We start from the raw sequence: 22,446 nt of genomic DNA on the forward strand, positions 1-22,446 counted from the left end.
AAGAAATTCGGCAAACGGAGAACAATATATGTGCTGGAACATAAGCATTCTTTAGTAACAACAGATTTGGTTACGACGATTTATCACTTCAATAACAAATTATTTACACAGACAAGGTATTCAAAACGAGAAATTAATACAAACATAATTTTGAAATAAGATATATTTTACTACAGTTTATATTTTTAATAATCGTCTGGCAAAAACGTTTCTATGTATAACAGAAATAACAAATCTACCGAAGAGTAATAAATAAAAGAGCTTATGATATAGATTTGAACTTCGTATCGAAGTACTGTAATATCGTACATGCCGCTAAATGTAGTGCGAATTGAGCATAGTTCGACATTAAAATGTGAAACCGAGCCGAACTCGTGGTCATTATCACTTGTCCGCAGGAAGGAACTGACATCAAACGGACTTACCGTGTCTACCTCCTTATCTTTTCTTTTTAAAAAATGCGGAGGGAATCGCCGATGTTGATACTAAAAGTTATAGTCATTCACTTTCAGGAAAATGTCTAACAAAGAGAAGGCAGACTTTGGTAAGTGAACTTCGGGACCATTTTCTGCGAGGAGGTAGTGCACATTTAAAGCGTTAATATTACAAACTGGGAGAGCGCAATGGGCAAAAATAAGGGAGAAAAACTGTCTTAAAATTTTCTACTCGCCACATATACTGTTCGACGCTCAAATTTATCAAGTGACGGCGTGGGAGAGTGAGTAAAGTGTGAAACTCATATACAAAGGGTCCCGAGTTCGATTCCCGTTCGAGTCAATCCTTGTTTTGTTTTTTGCTTCAACTAATAAAGTAATCATTTGTAACTACAAATAAAATATTAATTCACCATATGTTTATAATGAATAAAACAATAGAAATTTTAAAATCACTTGTAAAATCTTTCAATGTTCCATGTTAACCAGCAAGAAAATTTAATCTATTCCGTAAATATACTGATATCGCGAGTTGTATTATGGTTACGACAGTCAACGGCGCCGATTTCTCTGTAAATTCTGAGGGGTCCCATTCATGCAAAAAGAAAAAAAAACACACACACAATACATGAAACAATAAAAAATACATATGAAAATACTTATTCATAAAAATACATGGGGCCCACATAAGCTTGGGGGGACGGGCCCCCCGGCCCTCCATGATCGGCGCCCTTGACGACAGTCGTTGTGTAACAGATGTTCTTGACGCTTCGTGCCTACATCTGTTGACAGTGTGCGATTTACAAAGGAGTTGAGGGGGAAATCCCCTTTGCTAATACTGGATGTTGCTATAACCAAAGCAGATTTCCCCCTCATTCCCCTTGTAATTCTCACATTGTCAACATATGTAGACACGAAGCTTCAAGAAATTATTTTTACACAACGACTGCAGTAACAATAATATTTACGGAAGAGGTTAAATTTTGTTCCTAGTTAACATGGAACATCAAAAGAATTTACAAGTGATTGAAAATTTCTATTGTTTTATTCATTATAAAAATATGGTGAATTAATATTTTACTTATAGTTAGTTACAAATGCCTACTTTATTGATTGAAGCAAAAAACAGGAAAAAAGTTTGACTCGAACGAGAATCGAACCCGGGACCCTTTGCAATTGAGTCGCTGATTCTTCTCACCCTGCCACGCCGCCACTTGATAAGTTCGCGCGTCGTACAATATATGTGTCGAGTAGAAAACTTTAAAATGGTTTTTCTCCGTCATTTTTGCCCATTGCGCTCTCCCAGTTGTTTGTAATATTAACTCTTTAAATGTGCACTACCGCCTTGCAAAAAATGGCCCCGAAGTTCACTTACCAAAGTGTGCCTTCTCCTTGTAAGACGGAAACTGTGTACTGCATATTGACTGACTGTTCGGTTATTTTTATTTCCAGAGTATACCCGCGGATGTGATGCTCGATAAGAGAGAACCCACCTCTGATCGACTGTCTCTGCGTTCATGTTTCATTTGGAATATTTTGCATTAAACCCGATTAGGGTTTACATCTTCTCGTAATCCTTAATATCTTTAATGCATTTCTTAATTAGAATCTGTGTATTATTATTATTATTATTATTATTATTATTATTATTATTATTATTATTATTATTATTATTATTATTATTATTATTATTAATAATAATAATAATAATAATAATAATAATAATAATAATAATAATAATAATAGTTCGGTTTGAATAATATAAACACTTTTTCGTCACAATTACATAGTATAATAAAGGGTATAAAGTCCTGATATTTTCTGTGAGTCTGAAAGTGTATGAAATGGTAAAACTGATTTCGATTCATAGCAGATCAGTGTCATATCAAGTAAGTTATTTGTGTCCGCCAGTGACACTAATCTCGCAGTATTAACAGTACTGCCAATTGGTAGAACATTTTTATGACGATGGGTATCTATTTCTTGGCAATTAATTATATGTTTAAATTTACGAATCAGAACGTGGAACACAAATCCACAAATTACGGAACAATTCTGCGTCACGAAGAATTTTGTCGGGACGCAACCTGGTAATAAGGTATAATCTCGTAAGATACGGGACGTATAAGAAACCTTTTCTTTACTCTAGTATGGTAATTGTAATTTTTTATGCCGATATATATTTTTCTTTGTGTTAACAAAGTTTTTCACACTTAAAAAAAAATACGTGCACCGTTTATCTCTACGTGAAAAGTGTACAAGAAAAACGGCAATTAGGGTTTGTACGAAGATTAAGAACCAGATGGGGGAAGTTTCAAGTTGAGCTAAGACTGGTTAAAAACTGAGATGACATCTATCTTCGAACTGGAAATGTTCGAACGTGGAGTAAAGGTTTTTATTGGGTCTAAATGATGTGACACAATTCTGAACTTTCTACGTGCGGAGTTTTGGTTTTAATTCGATTTGATATTGTTGCGAAAATCTTTAAAGTCTAATACAAAGAACGATGACGTACTCAACTTCAACAGGCATATACATTTGAAGCCTATAAATGTACTTCCGAAATGAAAATACAAATGTTTACCTCATTAGAGCTTCTCTAAGCGCTTCCCTTTCCTTCTCCTCTTGAGGACCATCCGCACTAGGGAACACGACATCAGCTTCGGAATATTGTGGTGGACCATACGTTGCACTATCATCCCCATCTACAACTAAATCGGTGTCTTCTTCCTCTGCAGACGTTCGGCTACTACTGGTAGGTAATCCTGCAGCTTTAATACAAACACAGAAACTTCGTTCATTGTTTCAAAATGGTAGAGAAATCAGTTTAGTACATCTGACGAATACAACAATGAAAGTTTGCAAATTTAATATATATCATCTAAGATGCTTTTACTTTCATTTACTATAGGTTTTTTTTAATAAAAAAGAAAGAAAAATTAAACGAACGACATATATGAAGTCTTATGCAGTACGTTTTCGGATATCCTCTAAATCAGTCGTTTCTAGCTGGATGGTGTATGATGCCAGAGCATGTTTTACGCTCTGAACAGCTACGGACAGATATAGGTAAGAATAAAGAAGGGGGAGCGAGGTGAGAAAAATGTTAGCAATGTACGGACAGTCATGTATCCACGAGTAGTTTCTGCAAAACCATCGTCATTCTTGTTTGTCTCTCACCATCGCCTTACCATCAGGTTTTCCGTCTCCTCCTTATGTTTCTTCGTCTGGTTTACTGAGAATGAGAGAAACAGACTATGACGTCACAGAGGATCTAGTTGTATATGACTGCTCTAGTGTTTATCCGAAAGTAAAGTAGATGTTACAGATCGGCTTTTAATAATACATATATACGAGGAGAAGATTGAAAATAAATGTCACTCCTTTTCTCTCTCGAGAAAAAAAATGGGAAAACAAATCATTGGTTTAATGTGAGAGCCATACACACATGTCATTAGGTGGGTACAACCAGGATCGTGCAGATGGTGCTAATAGTATTGCTAGCAGAAATTTCAGATCTGCGGCCCACTCTGTGCCCAGCAAATATAGAAGCAGGAACAATCAATACACAGCGGTATTGTCAGACACTGAGCAGACTGAAATGTGCTTTTCGAGGAAGCGGATTTGTCTTCTGATATCTGACGTTTTCGTTGACTTGAAGTTTAACGTTACTTTTGGCATTGAGGCTATCCGTGGATCTAGAGCTTAATGTGAGATCTGAACAGCGTGAGTTCTCCACTCACAATCGAACTTTGATACCCCACCACGAAGGCACTTACTCTAACCATATAGGCAAGAGGGAGCTCATCTGACGTTCTCTTTTTGGGTAACAATACGAGACTTCACTCGGTGACAATGCAGAACTATCCTGTCACGCTTGGTTGGGAGTGCCTTATTCATCCACCGTATAGTCCCGACTTCGAACGCAGCGACTTCCACCTCTTTCCAGCATTGATGGCTCTCAACGAAAAGCACTTTCGAACCAATGATAAAGTGAAGACAGCCGCTATCTTCTTTTTCATATGAAGGACACTTTTTTTTTTTTTTTCAAGAGAAAAATTTAAGCCTTCCAAAGTAGTATCACAAATGCATCAAGTGCTTGTTTCTCATGTGGAGAAGTAAAACAAGCCTTGTTTTTATTTTCACAATATAAAATTTGTCTTTGGTCCATAGTTGGTAGACGAAAGATTTTCCGACTCACCCTCGTATATACTCAGAACTTTTAACGAACAAGTAAATACATTTTGCATGCGATATGCTATTCATTGGATATATCGAAAAACAGAAGAAGGAAGACTGGAGGCTATATGAAAGCATCGAAATATACAGATCATAAGAAAAAAAAATGTTTTTAATGCCCACGATTATGGGATGTCACTCCGAAAATCGAAATTCTCCATGGGACCACGTGCACCAAAATACACGCTAGCCAGTAGACCAGTAGGAATGGCTATACGGATAAGGAAGATTTGGAAGGCAGTTTAATGGAATTTGAAAATATGAGAATGGTACATAAGATAAGTACACTAAAAAGAATCCTCAAAGTAACCACTGAGATAATTTTAACAGGAAGATGGATATACTCAGGGAAGCTTGGATTCTTTGTCTAGACACAAAGCATAAGGAAAGAAAAAGTAATAAACATAAGAGTTTGAGTAGACTTTAAAATTATTGACTTTTTTAACATACAATCCGTTAATTTTAACAAGAAACCGGGTTAATTCTCATATGCGAATAGTACTGTTGTTCCTAATATTTATATACTAGGCGTGTATGTTACATGCACTTCTGATGATACCCGGCGTTACGGCTAGTAAAGCGATTGATGAGATTAATAAATATGACAATAAAAAAATATATGCTAATTTATCAAAAATACCTATAACAACACTTAGAAAAGGTTGATTTAAATATTTTTTTTTTTTTAGCATTTTAACAACTGACTGAATCCTACTTCGGTTAAAGAACGATTTTCGTGTTCCATATTATTTAAAACTAACAAAATGAGTTGTGATGATTTCTGATCGTAAATAAATAAAAAGAAAAAAAGAAAATGAAACAAATACAAGAAAATAAGAACGTTAAGTTCTGGGATAATCTGTGTTGATGATCACTAATGAGGTTGCATATTAATGTACTTGATTAAGAGGCTCTATTACGGCGAAACTAAATAACCGCTAGTTTTAAAGTAATTATGTGATATCTTCAAATAGATCAGTGGTTCTCAAACTATTTATTACTGCTACCCACATTAAACATTTATATTTTGTGGCCCACCTACTTTTATTTAAATACATATTGGTATTCTACGTAATGGTGGTGTATTTCAAGGAAATTAAATTTTGTAAAATACTAAATTTCTTGCGACCTACCAAAAAAAGGCCCACGGCCCACCAATGGGTTGCGACCCATACTTTAAGAAACACTGAAACAGATCAAACATAATCAAAGTGTGGAACAAGAGCTCGCTAGACAATATAATTTTACATGAGATGCCGTTATCACGACACTCTTATCTGCATTTGATTTCCAACCATTTAGAAATTCGGCATTTATTTTCGCGTTTTTAAGTGGCTCCAAACGGAAAGCTACTAGGTGACTCGTGATAACGGTACCTAATCCAAAATAATATTGTCTAGCGCTTTCTTGTTCCACATTTCGATTATGTTTTACATATTTGAAGATATCACATAATTATTGTAAAATTAGCGATATTTTAATTTCGCAGTGATTAGATCTCTTAGCTACTGGACACTGCTTTTGCATACACACATCTTCTTTTCTGATAATCGGCAAACTCTAAAGTTCATTTTATGAAATATGTAATCCTCAGAAGAACAATACAGTATAAATACTTCAATACATATTTTGTTTTCTGTAATTCCGCGTTGGAATTTCTAAATATGCATATTCCTTCTCTAATAGCCTACCAAAGAAACGGATACAAAGGTCAGACATTATTGAGGGTCATTTTAACGCAAAACTTTTATCTGATGTTCACCAATTAAAAGTTGTTTTATACTATATCCTGTCCTTCGTAAGAAAGAATACAAACGCTCAAATGTGAAGTAGTTTCTCTTTTCGACTCTTTGCCATACTTGTTGCTGCAGTGTGCCTATAGAGTTTGTGAGTTAACCATGAACAATGATATATTTGTTGTTGAGTTCAGTAAACTTAAATGGAAACGGAAACAATAAATTACATTAAAGAAGAAAAATATACTCACCAGCAAATCCCCCAACCAATAGTGAAGTTGCTCGTATTCTTCGCTGGCCTGCCCATTCATACTCTTCGTACATTTCACCGTCACCTTCTACATCTACGTTTTCATCTTCTTCCGTCGTCCCTCCGTGCTGAAAAATTGTAATTTTGTAATACTTGCATCAATACTTCTTTGCTGGACAATAAACATGGTAATCATTAATTTTGAGTCCATGAAAGGTTCGTATCTAATAGTTATCAGAACCACATGGTAGCCTAAAAGTAGGTATACAACCCTGCATTGATCAAGTATAATATTCTTGTTTATGGGTTTATTTGCTTCGGCTCTTCCGAGCTTAAGATGTAAGTAAAAACACTTTAAGAACAAATAATAAAGAAACTAAGTCTACCTGATGAATAGCAATAAGAAATGATATAAAATGGAATGAGCTGATCAGTATGGTACTGTATACCTACTTTTGGGCCACCCTGTATATGAAAGAAAATGATGGCTAACATTCGGAAATCTGAACGTTTCGAACATAATAACTGAGTTACTATTAAAAGCATATCTGTGAATCGACAGTAATTACACTTACTCTTACAAAACCGAACAGGTATATATATATATTGATAGATAGATATAAAATTTCAAAACAGCCCGTAAAATTACAAATACAGGAACCCTTCCATATTTTGGCACTTATCGCAAGTTAAGAAAAAAAACTGGTGAACGCAGCGACAGTACATAGAACAATGACACCGTTTTATGTGTATAGTTTAACACGTCCACACTGCGCACCGTTTACTGTGCGCATGGTCCTGAGTTCAAGTCTTGGATAAAAAAAATACAGCGGTGATACGAGCCCCATTCAAAGCATATATCCCATCTTATAAGACCTCCGTACGGAAAAACTAAGTTAAACTAAAACAAAGTCAATTACGTTAGCATTTCTTTTCGAAGATTAAAATGTAAATTATTGAAGACTAAAACTATAAAACGAAAAACAAATGCAGTTCAGATAATGCTAAAACTATCACGTATTGAATTACTTAATTTAATATGTCAAGTTTATTTGCTTTCCTTCATAAATTCTACGTTAAGTTCTATTAGTAAACAACAACTTATATAAAGAAAACATGCTTTAGGCACGATATAATTAGAACTATATTAAGATAAAAATATCAACAACAAAAAAATTACAAATAATCACAGCATATTCAGTCATAGTCACAAGTTTTTTTTTAATGAAACACATAAAAAGATACAGCTTACTCTCACAATAGCAATTAAATATTAAAATAAAACAATAATAATTAAAAATTTGTAACTCATCAGTGATAAATGTTTGACAGCCGTTGATTTATGTAACTTTTCAAAGCTTGATCAGGTATTTCTTTTAAAAGTATCAATTTCTATTAAACAGTTTAACGTGGTTATCATAGATGTTTGTAGTTCTTTCTTACTAGCAGTGATATATATATATATATATATATATATATATATATATATATATATATATATATATATATATATATATATATATATATATATATTTATTTATTTATTTATTTTAAGGAAGCAAATGCAATCACTTCAAATAAAACAATCTAGTTGACAATGTGATCATTGCTGAAAATACTGTAGTATCAGGAAAGTGTCACAATAGGGTCTATGTCAAATAGTGTGGTCTTGCGTAGCGTAGTCACTAATACATTTGCCTTTAGTACGAGTGGTTCTGGGCTAGATTCCCGGTGGGGACACTCGGTCGGAAAGGTGTAAAAGCCATTTCGGGGCAGCTATCCCGATTTAGGCTTTTCCTCATTCACACCTGACAAATGCCGGGATGGTAACTAACACAGAGATCCCAGATCGCTTCCTTCCCGCTTCTCAGGGTAATGTACTCACCGAGGGACGTCATCCCTTGTACGCGACGGGCTTAAATTGTCACAAACACCGAAACCCCAAAAATGAATAAATTCCTTATATGTCAAACAGTTAGCAAACCTTTTCGGTGCCGAATCATTTCTAAGTCCTGAGCACAAGTGCTCACAGACGAGCTTTAGGATGCAGGTTGCGCCCATAAGATTTTCTGGGGGGAGGAGAGGGCATATTTTTTCACTGAGAATGGTATAATCTAAATATACCATGGTGATGCTTTTATGAAGGAAAAAAAGTTCTGAAATTTAATAAAATTTAGCCTACGGAACTCGTAATTTGGCTTTGTCAGAACCAACTCTAGAATCCTTTACTTTTTTTTCGGTATGTTTCAAATTTGGGGAGATTGCGCCTAAAGTACTTGGGGAGGATTAGCATAGCTAGTCCTGAGGATCATAGGCGGAGCTAGAAATTGTCCGCTGGGGGGGGCAGTGGGTTGCAGACCAATTGGTCGGTCTCGGAGCTCTTGGTATGTGGCCATCTTATAGTCATTTTTATTTTTTTTGTCAAAAAGTTGGGGGGGGGGCAATGCCCCCATAAGTCCGCCCATGCAAAGTACACAAAGATTGGATATATCAACCTGACCGAATTTCAATTTAATAACCAGTTTGTTGAATTGCGTAATATTTACAGAACAGAGACCGTTGCTGAAAAGAAAAAGGACAATGAGTATTCCCCTGTTTCTCTCTCCCGGTGAACATCAAGAGATGCATTCCCCTAAGCTGTTTGCCTCTTGAATAATTCATGCAAATTGTGGGTTTTGTTTCTCAGTTCTCAACTTATCATCTGTCCAAAAATAACGTCACACAATTTTAGTCAAATTAGGGGTAAACGTTTACGATATTATAGAATTTTCTCTTCTGCTGGAGATAATTTAGTTATTTATACCAGATTACCAATGATAACGAGTGTTACTAATATGACTTTCAGACAACTAATATAGTTATCCAGATAACTAACATAATTATCTACGGTTGTGGTAAGACTTCGAAAACCAATTTGGGTTTGAATTTTATATATATATATATATATATATATATATATATATATATATATATATATATATATATATATGCTGAATTATAAGGTAACCGAAAAAGTTCTTACCGTTTTTGACGTCCCATTAATCATGCGCTCAGAGAGGAAAAGAAACGACGAATGTGGATGTCAAGCGATTGGAAGTTAGTCTGACCATCGGCATTCAGTAATACAGACACGTTGCACACATACACCAGTCATAGCTCGTCCAGTGTCGAAAAGAAATGGGTGTATCGAAGCAGTTTGTTCGCGTGTTATATTATATATATACTATTAAATTAAATTCGCGTATTAAATTAAACCTATCAGCTATCGCATCAAGTTGCCGCATATGTCAAGCATTCGGGGAAAATGCCGTAAACGAACGCACGGCCAGGCATTGGTTCCAGAAATTCTGTTCGGGAGTTGTGAACGTTTCGGATGAACCTTGCAGTGGACGACTACGCATGTTGGATGACGAGGCTCTGAAAGCACCCATTAAGGACGACAACGGTCTAACGTGTGATGAACTTGTACAACTTGCTGAACTTGTGGATAATGTTTCCGCTGAAACACCCAAACTGCACCTGCATGAATAGGGAAGTTATACAAGTTAAACACGTGGGTACCTCACACATTGTCAGCAGCCAACAAGGGACGAGTGGCAGCCTGTTTGTCCTTGTTCACTCGGCACCTGAACACACCCATCTATGATCGTTTGCTCACTGATGACGACAAAACGTTGGTTCTCTTTTGACACTCCCAAGCGTGCCAGATATTGATTGTCGCCATGTGACGCTGTTCCTCACACCTCAAGACCACTTCTGTACCTCCGATAGGTTATTCTCTCTGTATGGTGGAACTGTCGGCAAGTAGTTCATTACGACCTCCTTCCACTTGGTCAGACCATAACTGCTGACCTCTTCTCTCAGCAGATGCAAAGGGTGTACCGTGAATTACGACAGTCGGAGCTGGCATTGGTAAATCGCTAGGGTGTGCTGTTCCTTCACGACAATGCCAAGTCACATGTGGCAAAGTAGATCCGGGAGACCTTACAGCAACTTGTCTGAGACTCGCGCCAAACGAATACTACCTGTTTCATTCTCTCGACAATCACCTCCGTTGGAGATCCTTCGCAAACGAGAGGACCGGCGGAACGCACTCATGGACTTCTTTGCATCCACGAACGCCGAGGTTTATCAGCGGGTTATTATGAAGCTGTAGGGACGTTGCCAAAAGGTGTTGGATTCTGATGGAGATTACTTCGAAACCTAAATGTACGTAGTGTCCACTGTATTGCTCTTTGTTTATCAATACTCTAGACTGGAAATAACTTTTTTGTTACCCTGTACTTACCAGAAAATAGTGGAAATCGCAAACAATAAAAATAATATACTATAAGCTCTGTTTGATAAACGTCTCATCAAATACGGAGAGGACAAAATAAAAGGAAAATAATAAAAAAAAATAATCAAAAACAGAGAAAGTTGTGAAGCGGAGAAATGGGCTTCACATCCCAGCGTTTCAACATATTCTTGTCCATGTGACCCAGCATCTATCTAAGAAATTTGTGACACGTTAGGTAAGGTTTTCCAGCAATGTTTGAATATGTAATTTATATAAATAATAATAATAAAAAAGAAAATGATCATGTTTGTGATCACACCACGGGAAAATGGATGCACCCTTTGAAATGAATTTTTGAACATTGTTAATACCTAACTTAAGCTGGGATTTTAACATCTCACTTTGATTAAAATGTGTATCCTAAAGGACCGGGGGTGAGTTTCATAATGTATGACAAAAATAAAAATCCTCAGAAATTCTGCATCTTACGGACATGAAACTCAGTATATAAATTTCTAATACAAAATAATTGGACACGTGTTTCAGCATTTAAGAAAATTCCGCTTTTATGGGGGCAAGGGACAATTTTTATTATAATAGTTTAATTTTCCACTTTCTATTCGTAAAATGGCGATAGTGAGGAAATGAATGAACCGTTTATAATGAATAGTAATTGGATTTACTTATGTGTTGTTGTTACATTTTTGACTGAAATGCGTATTGTAAAGAGGGGAAAGGAGTGTACTGCCCCCACACACAAAGTAAAATAAAGTAACAATTGCACCGTTTGAAATGAATTTTTGAACGTAGCTCTTGGGTCGAACTGTTTTCATTATTTCACTTACAGTCAAATACACTTCCTAAGGGATGAAGAGGGTTTATATTGTAAATATTATCCAAAAAAAATATTCCATGCGAAAAACTGTTATTTTCGTTAGTTATTACTAATAACCTGTTTCATTTCCTATATAGATACCTCAGCAACTTTCGAAACACCACAGTGTGTATACTTTCTTTCGCTCCTACTACTTTTTTCCCCTCTGTCTCAAATATAGAAACAACGATACACAACTACTTCACAAACATAAACAACTTGTCAGAAATCAATACAATTTTCAGTTTGTAGAATAATATATCAATTACCTTATGCAAACAATGCTCAACATGAGCATTTAATTCTTCCATAGTGCCTTGCATTTTTTCACTACATACTGGACACATTGCTTCGTCCGTCTTCTTTTTCCTATTTTTAATTCGTAACCGACTTTGTCTATTGGCTTTAATCCTTTGGTATGTCTTGAAGGAAAGAAAAAGGAAAAAAAGAGGAATATATTATGTCCATCACTCTTCACAAATAGTATAAATATTACATAAATATTACAAAAGTAATGAATAATTACTTTTCACAGTGTCTTTAAGTAGTTATATATTTAAGCCTTATGGAATATATATATATATATATATATATATATATATATATATATATATATATATAGTGGCGGATCCAGGGTATGTTCAAGGGAGGGGCTAAAGCATAGTTTGCCGCTTTATCCAGTGTAAAACAGGACTTAAGTCCATTTTATCCAGTGTATACCTGAGAGTCAAGGGGGGGCTATAGCCCCCCTTAGATCCGCCCTTATTTATATATATTTACCTACATGGCTCGTAGAATATGTAACATAGTATGGCTTAAAATAGTAATAATAATATGTATTCTTATCTGAACATAGAAATAAATTAATCAAACGTAAATTATTGTTGGCCACTCGAAATCGGTATTTTCTCTGTAGGGCTGCAAATATATTGTACTTTAGACGAAGGTGGATGATCAGTTTATACGACTGAGTCCACTACAGCTATGACCTCCGGAGTTAGATATAGTAACGTACGAAATTCTGTACATGTGACACATTCTTAAGTTGGTTAAAAGCAATATATTTTGAGTAACAGTATGGTAACAGAAGGGTATTTATTTCAGTATAGTCTTTGACCAAGAGCTATAGACCACTACTATTAATAATTTGGTAAACAAATACGTTCTGGATTTATACTACTACAGAATGTAAGATTTAATGGAACATAATTTTACTTTATTTATTAAAAATGCTTCTTGATCTGCAGTATCTACTTCAACATTTCTAAGTAGCCTGGATGTGGAAATTAAAATTAACTAAAATGCAGTAAAGGAACACACAAGTTTCTCAGAAAAATGTTTTGCGTATACTATCATCGCATTAATTCGTGCACAGTGAAAGTGCCTGGGTTAAGTCAATATGACTGGACTTCTAACGTTTTTCACGTCACAACATGCACAATTAGAAATAAAATAATAACACATATTATATTCCTAGTGATTTCTAGTTTGCTGAAGAAAGGAAGAAAAAGATGAAACTGAATCTGCTCTTGATTTACTTTAATTGTATAACAATTATATTAAAATCTTAAATATATTTATAATGATTTCAGAATCGAATATGCTATTATATAAATACACAAAAATATAATAGAATAAAATAAAAAGTAAAATGATAGGCCTATAATTTAAAGCTCAAAAATTTTGCTTTTTACCCCCTTTAAACTTGGACATTATAGATAATGTTCTTTTACAGAATTGGAAAACTGAAAAATATTTCTTCCTCGCTTCGTACTAGGATCCCTTAAAAACACACACACACACATTTTTCACCTATAACACGGCGTACAAGAAAATACTCTACTTAAAAAACTATACAGAACTATTTAAGGAGGGATAAAGCGTTCGTTGCTAAAAAGCCTCCGTGAAATCACTATAGAAATTGAAAGAAGAAGGAATATTTTTTTTAAATGCTTTTATTCTCAAACCAGTATTTTTATTAATGTACATTTTAAAAAAACTCCCTTCATATGCCACAACAATTTTGATAGATTTGTGCGATAATTCTGATTTTAGAAACTTCCAATCCTATACTGAGGGCAACTCGTAAACATCCATGAAGGTGCATAATTTCCGTAGATGAAAATCCTGTGTGGGATTTATTTCTTGCAATTGATGCTAGACGTTGACTCCAGTTTAAAACGGACTTGAGGTACTAAGAAACAAACACCTAATTTATACTTATCGCTAGGTAGCAAAACTAGGTACAGATAATATTCAAAAATTGGGATTGAAGTTGGGAAAAAGGAAGTTTCTTGTGCATTTACGTAGCTTTCTTGCAGTTTTTTTTCTTTTTTTCCTAATTTAGACTTTCGGGATATTATATAACTTTGGCAATACTTCATTTCATACCTTTCAATTTAGTTGGATAAATCTGATCTGTAAAGGGATTTATGTATTAAGAAATGTTGAATTACGAGCCCCTTTCTTGTAAATAAAAAAAGGGTCCATAAATTAATGTGCAGTGAAGATCTGATTTTATGATGAAATCATTTCTTTTTTGTAACGTTAAAATGATTTAATATATATTTAGTTACTTAATGTGGATATAGCCCCTATAGAACAATGAATTATCAAATGAAGATTTGGTATATTGATATGCGTCAATTAATAATATACATTTTACTGTGTAACAGAGGCTTGTTGATTGTCCAGTGGTACGATTAATCTGCATTAATCATAATAAATAAACGTGAAAACATGTGTAAAAGAAGGGAGTCGATGCATAAATAAACTAAATAAAGCACCTCTGTTGCACAAAAGTATTTTAAAAAATCAAATAATTATTATTTTAACATCTTAAATTATCACAGATATATTAATACATTGTTCTGTGCGTTAAGCGATTGAATTGATTTTTAACAAGACTAACGTTGATTGTAATTGAAAGTAATGCATTTCGACAATGTTCGTATGGTTAGTGTCGAATTTTACACCTAATCGCACATGTAACCTTTATTTCTTCCACAAATGTAATAAAGGTAAATAAATACATAATGATGAACATCTTAAGTCCGATTTGGGTGCGAAAGAAGGAACTAATTCAGACATTGTTGCAACGATGGATTTGAAAACTGTATGCCCTTTCGTTACTGCCAGTGACTTTACACTATAAAAATAAATGAATAATACATGCACGTGAATGATAACGCAAGAATAAAATTGTTGGGGTAGTCGAGTATAATGTAAGAATCTTGAGAAAACGCACGAACACGGACTTACGTGGGACGGAATCGAACCTGGTCACTTTACCACCAAATAATGCGCTGTACCACAACTCTAATGTGTCCTCTGCACTTCTTCCGTTGTTGGCTGGTTGATTTGAAGTTTAGCGTCCCGTTCAGCACCGAAGCTGTATGATATAGATTCATGTGGAATTCGAACCACATGAACTCTTTATTAGATACACACAGCTATGCATAATACACACACACACAAATCGTTGCAGAAGTTCGAAGATATGTAAGAAGGTGATGAACAAGAATCTGTCTGCGTTCTACTTAACGTAAGAAGAAGGTTTATCGAAGGAATTGGAATCATCGACAAATGAGTTGGAAGAATCTCTCTCCTTAGCAGAATCATCTGGCAGTTTAGATGAAGATGAATATGATACAGAATGTGTATTTTGTATATTGGATCCTAAAGGTTAATTTTGGTGATGACTGGGCAAAATGCATGCGTTTTTACACATGGGCTCATGCTGCTTTGGTGCAGATCACACGTTTATGGTCCGATGTGCAAAACTCGAAAGTAAACGCACTACGAACTTAGCCTACTTTTTACAATGTAACTATCTGTAACACAATGTAGGCATTATAAGTTCAATTTATTTTCAGTTTCATATGCAGTGGACTGATTTTGGTGACAACAGGAAAACTATCACGATAGCATTAAAAGGAGCACCGTGTTTTGTATTTTAGCATGGTAAATCCAGTCAGTTTCTCTTTTAGAATACTTTTTTTTTTTTTTTTTTTTTGACGGTGTAAAAATAGTTTAGTTTCATTTATAGTTGGGGACAAATAATTTAGTTTCACATTTAGTATGGCAAAAGTTATTTCCATTTTTCGTTTTCACATTTTAATGTAATAAGAAGATTTTTGTTCAAAGAGACTTATTGAGAAATGGTTTACATAACCCACACAAGGTCGGGGTCTTATTCAGTATCCCTATAAAAATATATCAATACCATGTGTTCATTTTTTTACAACATAATTTAGCACTGTTAATCTTTCTTGTATTCCAATACCTTAAATAAACATTATATAAACATTACATATATGATATGTAAATAAACATTTACATATCATTAAATAAACGCCCATAAAATATATTTCTAAAAGGAAACATAAATTATTTATGCTTTTATAACCAAGTAAATCAAATTCTATATTTATAAAAAAGTCATATTGGGGTCATTATCATATATACACGTCACATTTGTGTCTTAGTTTCGGAATTAACCGTTATTCCTACATCACTAATTTATGTAAGATATCTTTATACATTGAATAGTTGGTGCACACACTGTGAAAAACTTAACACTCCTATTACGCGAAAAAAAATAAAAAATAAAAAGCAATCACTTACGTAGTGCTTTCTGACTACATTAACAAGAAATTGTGTAAACAACTTTTGCATATATTGATTATACATTGAAATTTATGACAAAATGTGCTCATGATTTATTCAGGTTCATCAATATACTGGTGCCACAGAAAGAAGTGAAAATATAACAGCAGAAACAAATCTAACACAATTCAAGTACCGAATATTTTTCTTTTCTTTCTTTTTTTTTAAAGTCAGTTCTGTTCAAGATGATGATGATCCTCAAAATAAGATTTTAAAAAAGAAAAAGAAGAAGAAAGCGAAGAAATTGTGTTTTAATATCTGAATAGAAGGTTGCAATCTCTATTACATAAAAATCTGAAAGAAAGCCACAGATTTTAAGTAACATATTATAGGTAATAGATCAACTGATCTTGGATGTCCTATCATCATTATTTACACGGTTTTTTTTTTTAAAATCACGTTAAACCAATTCGTATTACCAAATCATTTGACAAGGTAAAAAAAGAAGAAAAATGTACGAAAAAAAGTAATCAAAGAGCTGCATAACTATTGGTTAGAGAAACATAACTCCTTCCACCAGCAATCCTTTCACGTCCTACACAGAAGGCCTTGCTGGATTTAATAGGACGAACGTTTTTCTTGGGCGGTAACAAGAATACCACATTTTTTAACACTTTTTTTATAAATTCTTTTTAAGAAGCGAAACGTTTTACAAAGGCTGAATCTGATTGGTTACCTCCCAACGGCCTTCTGGTGTGTTTTCTGACGCAAGGCCTTCTCTCCGAGTACTGGAGGCGGGGCCTGGCCGGGGACTTTCTCGTGAAGTCCGCCTCAAGCGACCGCTGCTGCTTAACTTGTAGAGCCTCTCCAACTCCTGCATGAAGTGCTGCTCCAGCTCTCCGGGCCTCACAGTCACTCCACACACAGGGCAACACGATGGGTCGGATTGGAATTTCTTCTTTCCTGCAAAAACAAGACACGAATCGAAATTAATATTGAGGCGAGGAAAAAGTACATCAATTTTATATTTTTCATTAAAATATTAAATTTTACCCTAATAAAACTTCAAATTGGGAATTAAAAAAAATACAGTATAAATATTGGCAATGTGTTTCAATACATATATGCACTCCAAGAAGTTTGAATCCATTGTTCTTGCAGGTTGAGTTCGATTACGGAAATTAGTTTATATTTCATAATAAGAGAACCATATGTTGGCGAAGATTCAGGTTAAGATATATATTCGAAAAAATATAGTTCAATTCTAAGGGCAAAACTAAAGGCATTATAACACATTCTCTTTTAATATATTGATTATGTTCCACATTTACTTTTTAACACAATGAATTGGATTTTTTTAAAAGAAATAATTACCTAAGCTCTACCTGGAATACGTACACCTACTACGAAATAATAAAATCATAAAATTTTACGTGGTGATCTCTCCCCCCTCTATGTATATAAGCAGTATTATAGTGAATAAAATTATTTTCATCCTCGATTTGATTATTAAAAAAAAATCAGTTTCAGAAGGATATATTTCGTATATCCGTAGATGAACTCATTCGATCTTCGTTAACCGTAGCACAGGTTAGTATATTTCTACATGTAAAATATTTTCCTATGTAGAGCTTTGGTTGCCAAATTACGCATCACTGAAGTTTGGTTTGAACTTAATAAAACATCTACAAAACAAATCTGATTTCTATTTAGAACAAAAAAATGGCCAAACCTGGAACTAAGGATGGCCAAGATTTTCAGGAATGCGAATTTCGGAATTTAGAAAATTCCAGAATTCGGGAAAAAATCCGGAGTTTCTCCGATTTTACTTTCCGGATTCCGGAAAGTAAAAATTCCGGAATTGATCATCCCTATCTGGAACAAACCTGTTAAATGTTAGCTAATTTGAGGCACATGAAATATAATGAGATTATTAATTAATTATATTGTAAATGCACTGCTTACTTTTAACAAACAATTGCAAAAATCAATGAATAACGAGCTTTCTTTTTCGAAATGTTACTAAAATTTACAGGTCTATATAAAGAATGGATATCCTCCTTCAGTACATTGTTTCTCCAATTTTGCTCAAAATTGGGAAGTATCATGTCTCGAATTATTTGTTAAGCAAAAAATGAAGAAAACTGTCAGTTTAACATGTTTAATAATGGTGCGTTTTTTTTTTTATTTCACGTGTGCTTAATATTTGCTTTTCATAACTAAAACCTTATTTAATTTTTGCTATTAAAATTTAAAGAAGAATAAAAGCACAATCACATTTTATAATAATTGGTCACTTACATACAGGAGTTTTATTTCTTATTTGCATTAGTTTATATACTTTGAGAATTGTTATAAATTCTGGTAAAAGTGTACATGTTTGCAGATAGCTCATAATAAGTTTTTAATTCTTTTGAGACGGCCGTGACATAGAAACACATAAACTCCTAATTCTGTCCGTAAAGAGTTAAATGAATATTCAACTGACGTAAAATTTATTTCTAATTCAAAGGTTTTAAAATACACATTTTAAATGCGTCACTGTTACAAATACTAGAAGGCAACAACCGATTTACTCGACTTGAAAGTAGTTAGCATATAGGATTCTCTAATTTAATAGAATGTCCTGTTTACGAGTAATATCAAACTGCTTCTTAAGAAAAGTTTTAAAAATTATTATTATTTAAAATACATCACTTCTCTAGACTAATACAGAATGATTTTTCCCCACTCAACAGGAAAACGTCACCTGAATGCATGGATTAGTTACAAATAGACCCTAGAGACTCTACATAAATGCAATAACACACACTTTTAACTAGTGCTAGGGTGTAGATGAGGAGGTGCCACTGAATAGAGACCAATTGTTTAATGGAAACATGTAATGGCATAAAAATCACAACTCTATTTAGTGTTCTGAGATTATATCATTTTGCAAAGGCAGGTCCGTATTTATACAAATGCCTGAGGTGCTCAGGCCCCGGATGCAGTGTTCGAAGTAGAAAAAAGTGTTCGGTATGTTTTGTTATGATTTTGACTCAACATACCGGCTATTTAGATATTGTCTTGATCACTGAAAAAACGGAGACGGCATGTCCTCATTACAGAAAAACCAGAGGCGGTATGGCATACCACCGCTTACCGTCTCACTTCGACCACTGCCGGGATGACATAAAAAATGACATGCGGAAAAAAGGGAGAGACAAATTTAAGGCAGATATATACTGCAAACAATTTTTGTATCACTGCGCGATTGAGTTTTCTACTGATGCTAGAAAAACATATTATACTTTTTATTGCTAGCCAGAGTATAATAACCCGTTCACGGGAAGGGAGACATTTTTTTTTTTTTTTTTTTTTTGACCAGGGTGTGTAAAATACCTGTATACGGACCTGTGTCACGGATGAGCGTTAAAGGGATGAGTTAAAAAGCTAAGAAAAGCAAACAAGACCAATGCATTTATTTATTTAATTATTTGCTGATGGCTTCTTTTCTCCTATCTTTTGACTCAATTGATTGTATGTTTTTTTGTATAACTCAATGTACTTCCTTGGCAAGGGTTAGGTGGTAGAGCAGCAATATGCTGAACCTCGCCCGCTTGAATAAAGCCTTTTTCAATTCAATTCAATTCTTTTACATGACGAAGTTAAGGCTCTGCAGTCTTTTCCAAACATTTAACCATGTGGATCCATTTGCTTCTATTGTTTTTACAACGCATTAATTGGTCAAGTATTTCGTGTCATAAATGTATTTTATAATCTGGCAACACTAAAGCATATCATTTGCCAGCAGCATTTGAAAGAAGTTTCGAGCACCACTTTCAAAGTTTTGCATGGTATTCCTTGCTATCGTTACTTTCATTTTAGTTAATTTCATCTTAGGCACAAAATTCCTTTCCGGCTATAGGTTCAATATACATGAACAATATCCTATGCATGAAATAAGAATTCAATTATCTAGTGATCACCGACCGAACCGTGTAAGAATAGTATACGAACAGCGGGAATAAGCTTGCAAGTACATTTCAATGTAATACGCCTTTTCGACAAAACATGGAAATGAAAAATCCTTGAATCATTTTTTTCTCTTTAGTGTAATGCTAGTACTAGTTAGTTACTGACGCCAAGAATCGGCTTTTATTATCTACAAGGAAAACCATCATTCATCTGAGAAATTACACCACTCCACGCTTTGATGTTTTCTTAATCTCAAAAAAAAAGAAAAAAAAAATGATTGAAAACACTACTTTGCAGAATGAACTTTCCAAAGAAAAACAGGAACCACTTTTGGTTTTCCACAGAATACGAAATTTCATCTTTTATTCTAAAGAGAATAACTGTCGGACGTTAAACTGAATGGTTTCATTTCAATCTTTCATTTCTATCAACTCGTGAAGAGGGATTTCGTGAAGAGGCATTTTTTTTCTTTTTACGAAAACCTGGGTTTGCTATTTATAGTATTATAAGATAAACAATAATTGTGAGTATAAAATATATTATTCAGTTCGAAAACTTCTTACATTCTCTTCAAGGCAATTATCCAGAAATTATGCCTTCCAACCCATTACATGAACACATCGCATCAAAAACACACTAAAAAAAAGTGTATCCAAAAAACGACCGAGAACTCTTTCACATAAATTATGACGTTTATCAAACGTTAAAATAACGAATGCTAAATTATTAATTACTTAATGCTGCATACTGGTGTGATCTTCAAAATAGGGTCTACTTCCTTTGGGAAGCTATACACTGATGGAAGCGCCTACTCCACTTTTCGAAGCATTTTTGGAATGACCTTCAGAGCTGCCATCGTATTAGACTTAATGTCATCAATGTGATCAAAATGTTTTATTTTCAACACAGTTTGATCATCGAGTACAAAAAAAGAAAAAAATATTGAGGCGAGGTCCGATTAGTACGACGGATGGTCTACCACAGTTATTTGTTTCCCGTCAAAAACTTCCATATGGACAGTTCCGGGCGGGCAGATGCACTGCCATGGTGGAGAAGCTATGAGTTTCTCGCGGAAAGTTCTGATCATTTACGTCTCACCTTCTCACACAATCTTTATAACACCCTAAATAGTACACCAGATTGTTTGACCTCGTAGTGCAAACTCATGGTGTTCGATCTCACGGATATATGTATATATGTATGTATGTATATATATTAATATCATTTCGATTTGTGATTTTGATTGCTGAAACTTTTTCGATCATGGGAGTCAGTTGTCTTCCAATGGGCACTTTGTCACTTTGTTTCAGTTATACATGAAGAAACGGGTTTCATCACCTGTGATTGTTCGGTCTAAAACTTCTTTCTGCCTCTCCAACAGATCTGTACACACTTCCAATGGCACCATTTTGACACACACTTTGCGCAAGCCAAGGTGTTCAGTAATTTTTTTCTGCACAGTTTCTTTAACAATTTTCATTTCGTCTGCTACGAACCGCAGTTAGCTGCCGGTTTGTGTGCACAATTTGACGAACTTTGACGATATTTTCGTATGTACAACTTGTTACACACCGCCCTAGCTTATCCTTATCAGTCACTTGTTCCCTCCCCTCCGAAAATAATTTAACTCGTTTGTAGTCTACATGGTTGTTTCCTTCATGGCATTGACACCGTAAATTCTTCAAACATTTCCTGCATTTCACTACCCTTCTTTCCCAGTTTCACCAAAAAAGAAGAAGAAGAAATCACGTTTGTTCCTGCTAAAATTCCAGCTCACGAGTAATTTTTACGGCAGAATACATGTGCAAGCACGAACAATAATGCACGCCACTCAGCACGAAACTGTCACGTGTCAATGCAAACACTACTGTGAAACGGTTAAATAATAGGTGCCTGGAAAAATATAAAAGTGTTCGTATAATGCTGCCCTCAGTCACACGGTTACGAGTTCGCGAACTTAATTGTCAGACCTTGTACGGGAAGTATGGTCTTTCAATTGAAAAAAGAATGATCGAAATTGGTGCACTTATATCTAAGTTCTGCGTAAACATAGACACAACATATTATAG

General features: G+C 34.5%; 1 protein-coding gene across 4 annotated transcripts in view; it reads right to left on the reverse strand.

Annotated features, from left to right (window-relative positions):
- LOC145688045 (E3 ubiquitin-protein ligase Rnf220-like) overlaps positions 1-22,446 on the reverse strand; it is a 403,656-nt gene that overhangs the window by 13,243 nt on the left and 367,967 nt on the right. For all 4 annotated transcript variants that reach the window (XM_081761746.1, XM_081761748.1, XM_081761747.1 and 1 more), the window contains 4 exons: positions 17,157-17,383; positions 12,082-12,234; positions 6,661-6,787; positions 3,019-3,205 (listed from right to left, as the gene is read on the reverse strand). In XM_081761746.1, coding sequence (XP_081617872.1) covers positions 3,019-3,205; positions 6,661-6,787; positions 12,082-12,234; positions 17,157-17,383 — 694 coding nt within the window. The remainder of the gene's footprint in view (positions 1-3,018; positions 3,206-6,660; positions 6,788-12,081; positions 12,235-17,156; positions 17,384-22,446) is intronic.

The sequence above is a fragment of the Thermobia domestica genome, chromosome 6 (assembly GCF_964235325.1).
Source record: "Thermobia domestica chromosome 6, izTheDome1.hap1.1, whole genome shotgun sequence".
Taxonomy (NCBI): Eukaryota; Metazoa; Arthropoda; class Insecta; order Zygentoma; family Lepismatidae; genus Thermobia; species Thermobia domestica.